The 6,674-nt window shown below is 36.5% G+C and overlaps 1 protein-coding gene across 2 annotated transcripts in view; it reads right to left on the reverse strand.

The window, feature by feature from the left end:
- The window catches only part of DSC1 (desmocollin 1), a 27,940-nt gene extending 22,008 nt beyond the window's left edge, over window positions 1-5,932 (reverse strand). For both annotated transcript variants that reach the window (XM_006899549.1, XM_006899550.1), the window contains exons 1-3: window positions 5,870-5,932; window positions 2,857-2,941; window positions 1,418-1,620 (exon numbers count right to left, since the gene is read on the reverse strand). In XM_006899549.1, coding sequence (XP_006899611.1) covers window positions 1,418-1,620; window positions 2,857-2,941; window positions 5,870-5,932 — 351 coding nt within the window. The remainder of the gene's footprint in view (window positions 1-1,417; window positions 1,621-2,856; window positions 2,942-5,869) is intronic.
- Between the last annotated feature and the right edge of the window lie 742 nt (window positions 5,933-6,674).

Raw genomic sequence — 6,674 nt, forward strand, 5'->3', positions numbered from 1 at the left:
AAATTTTTTTTAAATTTTATTATTTTTGTGGAGTGTACCGTCAAATCAGATCTGACTGGTACAGGAGGAGACTGCCCCTCCTTCCCCGGCAGAGCATCTGGTGGATTTGAACCGTGCACCTCTGGGATTGTAGTTGCAGCTCCTTGCCACTAGGCCACCAGAGCTCCCCCAGAGAAACTCTTGATTCCCTGAGGAGATTGGAGATTATTTAACAAATACATAAGAATTAATTTTACTCTACAATGAACAGTAGGATAAAAAATCCTTATTCACCAAAGTTCTGAGCACTCCTTTATATGTATAATGACACAGGTCAGTATTTTTTCAAGTACATTCCGCTTTTATGTAATATGACTGTGTTAAACAATCTTTATATAAATTGTATTTTGTCAACTTTTCAGTGAAGATGTATTCTTGTCATCAAGAGCCACTTTTCTTGGAAATCTTATGAGTTGGGCCACTTATTAATAACTGAATTTATGGAAGCAGAATCATTCTGCTAAGTGTGCAGAAGGTTGAGATTGATGTATATTTTCCTCATCTTCTCCCCTCCCATACCCTGGATCGAGTCCCACTCTCACTCCAAGAAAATTAGTCTAGATCTAGGCTGGCCGCGCCTCTGCTCCAAAGAGAGCAAAGCCATGGAGGTTTCAATTAGCATGTGAGTAATCCTGAGATCATCCCTTCTCCTCTGTGGGAGACTCAGTCCACCATCATCACCTGAGCTAGAGACACTCAGGGTGGAGTGTCGCATTTCCAGTCTGAATCAGTTTTCACTCTGCTTTCCACCCACCCCCGGCTTGTTCTTCCAGTTGGTTCTTTTCATTGTCACACCTCAAAACATTATCTGAAATACTTGCTATTCTTTCGTCCCTGGAGACAGAGTTGTTCACTTGTACAGTTTTGTAAATCGCTCTGCCACTCCTTAAAATCATAATGTGTGTGTGTGTGTGTGAAATTGTAAGTGGTATAGACAAATAAATGATCATTCAGGAGGACTGCTTTCCAAAGTATACATTTTGATAAGCCAATTAAAAGCGTAAGTCTGGTTTCTTGTGGCACACATGCTACTCCGTCTGTTACTATGTGTCATTTTGTGTATAGGTTTTTGAGAATCTGAGTTATTTGAGTTTTGAGTGTAAAATTATGAGTTTACTCAGTTCTTCGAATGTTGTTGTTATGCGCCATCAAGTTGTTTGTGAATTAGTTGTTCGAATAGAGGATGAAATTTTACAATGTGACCATTTTAACCATTTTTCCATTTATAGACCAGGTTTTCTTTTCAAAAGAACAAGTAAAAACAAATAATCAAATGTAAAAAAAAAAGACTGCTTTAAAGCTAGTAGAATGTATGTAAAATGAGCGTCTTTGTAAAAAGAATGATACACTGAGCTACTTAAGCCTCTGTCCATCATACCTTGTTTACCCTTGCTTCAGGGACAAGCTCAATCTCTATCTGTTCCTGTCTCTGACTATCTGAGAGGAAAATGAAAAATTTCTTCCTTTTAGAAGACAAAGTGAGGTCCTGCTTTGTGTAAATGGAGCCATCTTCTAGAATTCTGAAGTCAGGGTCACTGGACTTGATGTGGCTGGTAGACTTGAGACACTCCTCCAGATTCACTGCAGGGAAGAAATTTCACAGTCATTTGTAAGATGAAACAGGAACAGAACAGGTTTTGCAGGTTTGACAACTGAGTGTTAGTGCAAGAGAAGCAGAAAGAGAAAGGCTGCCCTTGAAATATGCTGAGTATCAGGTATTCGAAAACATATGATCAATGAAAAGAATTATCGAAGTCCTATTTCCACTACTTTTGTTATAAAATATTTTAGTCATTGAATGTACTCTATTTCTACTTTAGTTACTATTTTTATTTGTATGTATACAAGCATATTTAAATTGGCTGTTTTACATCTTTTGTAGTATAACTGTATGAAGACAGTAGACTTTTAACTTCTTTGCAATATTCTTTTGGTAGCTGAGACCATCTCATATCAAAAACAACAAAAAACCCCAAACTAGTCTATTCTTAATATTTCGAAGGAATCTTGCAAGTAATCATTCTATACTACTTTTCCTAAAATCTAATTATCCCATAATTATCAAGTTATTCCTTCTTAGATTCATATATAACACAATTGCTATATCTCAGTAGTATCTAGGTATAGCTTTCAAATGATTATAAAAAACATAAGGGACTATTTTAACAGCTCTGAGTACTTAACAAAAACAATATTATCTTGGAAAAGGTACTAATATTTCAAGTGTAGATTTCTAGTAATAAAATGTAAACCAATGAAACACCTTGATAAAAGCAGTGCTACTTTTGGACACAGAAAATGCTACTTTTGGGCTCAAGAGTGACTATGATAAGACTCAGCAAAATTGTATTTTAATTTCTCAGGTTATTTTGTGAAATTGATTACACATAAATTCTTGGCAGACACTTGTTCCTTGTAATGCAGAATACAATTTTTATTCTGAAACATTGAAAAGAAATAAACAAATTATATTTTTTGACACAATCATTTTATGTATAATCTATTAAAGAAATTGTATTTGGGAAATACAAGACATTCGTTGCAATGGATTAGAATATGTCTTGTTCCTTGTTTTGTTTCCACTAAGCTAAAATAATTTAGCTTTATGGTGCATGCTAATTTTTTCTGGCAAGTAAAGTGTGTAACTAACACTGGTACTTTAATTGTTTTTAACCACTACAAAAAACCTCAAGTAGTAGGTCTTTCATTTTATGTCAAATTTTAATGCTAAGAAAACCTTTCTGTGACTTTTACAAGAATAGCCTTGAGCTAGATGCTGGAATTTACAATTACAAAAATCTAAATACAATTTCTTACCTTTGCCTACAAGTGTTTCAGCTTTAAGATCAGAAGGAACTCGAAGAGAAATTTTCTTACAAGCATCACAGAATAATATTAGAACCTCAAATAAAAGGGGGAAAACAGGAATGACACTTAGTCACATTTTCACATTATAGTTTGGTCATATTGATAACAATATCAGTAGCAAATAACCTTCAATTCTCTAGTTTCTCAAATTCAGTGTTAAAAGAAACAGTAAGGAAAGTGAATTTAGGGGTCCCACAATGATTTAATATCAATTAAAAAGTTAAAGTGAAAATGGTTCTTGGGATTTAAATGATATTATATCACTTCAATTTGTTGATTTTATGTAACAGCTACCATCTCTAAAAGTAAATAAATGTCACTTTGACACATAGCATTTAAAAAAAGCACTTGACTGTAGAACACAATAGTTACATTTCTATTAACTATCAAACTATAATCATTTTAACATCCTCAACTATTTGAATATATAATTCATGAAATCAAGGAAAATTCCTTTTATCCTCATTTTAAAAACCCTCTTCAGACTGGCTTAACATAAACTTCATAGTCTATAAATATCTCAAATTAAATAACCTGTCTAAAAAAAAGAAATATTTCCTTTTTCCTTCTTCTCCCCTCTTTTCTTCTCTCTTTCCCTCCTCCTTTCACTCTCTCTACCACTATAACAACACTATATGTAATAAAGCCTTTGCTACTTTAACCTTCATTGTATGTAACAGTAACATTAGTTAGGTTTATTAGGTTCAATCATCACCATTATTTGCCTTAAATTGCTTTCATCACCCTTGATGGATGCCTAAGTAATGAGTTCCACTTGTCTCCCTCCTATCCATTCCTAGTAATCACTAATAAACCTTGGTCTGCTTATACTTGTCTAGTCTATAACAAAAGTGTTACTGAAAAGCCACGTACTTCAAGGAAAGAAGACAGAGACTATCTGAAAAAATGTTTAAGTGTATCTACAAGTTACGAACATACTTTCTTCCTTTCTTAAATATTTTATGTTTGTTTTTTCTTCTCTTTACTATATTCTCTTAATTTAAATATAAATAATAGAGCTAAAAATCTTAATATTTTACATATTGTTGAGCTAAATAATAATAGCGGTAATTTTTTCCATAAACTTGTCAGTTTTCCTATATGGATAGATTTCTAGTTATGGATCCCACTATCTGAAAGAAAGAGGTGGAGGGAAGGAGGGAGATAAGGAGGGAGAGAGATAGAGAAAGATAGAAAGATTGACATTCATATTAAGAATATGTACTTTCTCCTTGTTTTAGCCCTATTCAGTTAAGTCTTAGAGTTTATTTAAACTTTCTTTTTAATTTCTCAAAAAAATGTTAGGTAGGTAACATAAAATTTTTTAATGAAAAAGGTCACATTTTATCTAGTTTTAAGTGATCAATTTTAAGAGCAGAAAACCTTTCTTAAAAAAATTTATATAGGTTTACATACAAAATTCATATCCATTGTTTTTCACACTATTTTCCCTATTTCCTTTACCCACCCCCCTACTCATCAAATTGTGAGACCCTATGATTAACCCCTCCTCATCCTCACCCTACTGTTCTCACCCTCCCACCTTGGTCCTCATACGTGTTCTACAATAATGGTCTCCTACAGTATTTGTCCTTATCTGACTGAGTTACTTCACTTAGTATAATGAAGAGTGGAAGATTTTTATGCTTCTTTTACATTTTTATAATCTTAATTCTTATTTGCAAAGGGTGTAGTATTTCTAAAACCACTTTAGAGTAAAAAATAATCTACAATGATTAATCTGTCATGATTTAAATATATAATGTAGGAAAAGATATTCTGTTAACTAGAAAAATGTATATGCACACATAGGAAGTACATGCATAGGTGTGACATGCTTACATTATTCATTACATATATGGAAGCATACAAACACAGTTACGTGTGTATACGTGGGACGTTAGTCTCACCCCCATTCCCACAATTGTATTTCTTCTTTCCTGACTGCCCTAGAGCCCCATGTTAGTGGTCTTATCTCTGCAGACAGACTCCATGGAAGTTTATAATCATTAAGGATTATGTCAGTCTCTCATTAAGCACAGATTTGGAGGGAATCAGGATCAGAGCATCTTTTAGCTGTTATGTGGATAAGTGATGCATGCACAGGGCACAAATCAAGTGTGAATGGACAGGACAGGGCCCCAGTGCAAAAGAAACCTGAATGAATCCTTTGAGAATTTTAACCACAGTTTACCCATCTAGTGCTAACTTGTCTCTTACATTCTATTTCCCAATAGGATTAGAACTTATTCATCAGCTCTATGGTAAAAATGTCCTATTTTGAAAATATTTGAGGCTAAAATCTTTTGCTAAATGTTTTAAAACAAATTTTCCAGCACAGAGAAGAACCATTTTTCTCTCTGCCCCTTCTCTTAACCAAAGAAACATTAACCTCCTACAGCACAGATACAACGCTACAAACAGCTGGAAGTTCTACTTCTGTTTAATGATTGTCACACTTTTTAAAAAAATTCTCTCAAGTAACACTTGCTGACTGAGTTACAATTTCTGCCCTTTCCTTCATTCTTTCTAAGTCAGAGTCCTGGATAATTTGTATTTTCACTCAAAACCACTATTCTCTTCTCACAGTTCAGGGGAATTGCATATGTTAAAAACCCAGAGATTATTTCATGACCAGGGGCAAAAGCAAACCACAAAACCTTCTAGGTCAAATGCCTGAAGAATGCATTATTCTGCTACTCTAAGAAAACACCACAATAACAAGGGAATTTCCTTGCGGAAAACAATCACTGCATGACAGGCGCTCTTGACAGTGTGCAAAACGTCTCTCATCCTGGACCACACGTCTCTCAACTCCTCCTCAGAGCTTTCTCAGTCTTCTTTTGTTTTCCCAGTCACCCTACTCCGCGTTCTACCCCACCTCTCGCTCTTTCAAGCCTGAACTAGAGGAGGGACACAGGTAGGAACATGCTTTATGGCCTTAATCCTTCTTGTTACTCACCAGTAGGAAGAAGAGGAGCTGCTTAGAGAAGGTGCTCCTCAGCGCAGTAGAGGCCTCAGCCATCAGAGCCGGTCCAATGGCCAGGGATGGTGGCTGGAGAGGAGGCAGCCTGGGATACAGGGAGCTAAATCGATGCCCAACCGCCGACACTGCCCTGGGTGCAGGGTATTCTGCTGCCCTCTTGGCACAGATGAGCTGGTTTGGAGAGGACTCAGGAAGCAAGTGAGAAAAGGAGGAGAAGCTTGAGAATTGCCTCCCTTCTACTCCCAGCTTGGCTTCCTTTTCTTCCCATTCAATTACTCCTTGTAAAGAGGTATTCCTGCAAGTGGGGAGGGTGGGGTACAAAACACCCCAAAACCAAGTCGGTAGCTCCTCCTCACATCAGCTTTCAAAATTTCTTCTGCCACTTGGGACATAGGCAGAAGCAGGAGGAAACACCCTCTAGCCTCAGCCCTCCTCCTTTTCCCCCCAGGTTGATGCTATGAAGCTCTCCCTAGTTATTACCCACTCCCACGTTCACCCCTCCTTCCTGGCCTTATTAGCCTATTTTGCCCCCAGGTAGAAGCATAAATTGTGCATGAACTTCGAGCAAGGAAGTGATGTTCGGGGCCATCACCCTCCCTTCTCGGCTGCCATTGGCAAATCAGGGGACACAAACATGTGTAATCACATCCATCAGAAGTTATCTCTCCATCTAAACATTAAGGTGTAGTCTGTCCCATGCAGCTTTGCGGCTCTGCCACACAGCGAGCACTCCACTTTAAAGCAGCAATTTCACAGATGCTTTATGTCTAGTCCCTATTAT

Source organism: Elephantulus edwardii, unplaced genomic scaffold, assembly GCF_000299155.1.
Source record: "Elephantulus edwardii isolate Elephantulus edwardi_28Jun2011 unplaced genomic scaffold, EleEdw1.0 scaffold00261, whole genome shotgun sequence".
Classification (NCBI taxonomy): domain Eukaryota; kingdom Metazoa; phylum Chordata; class Mammalia; order Macroscelidea; family Macroscelididae; genus Elephantulus; species Elephantulus edwardii.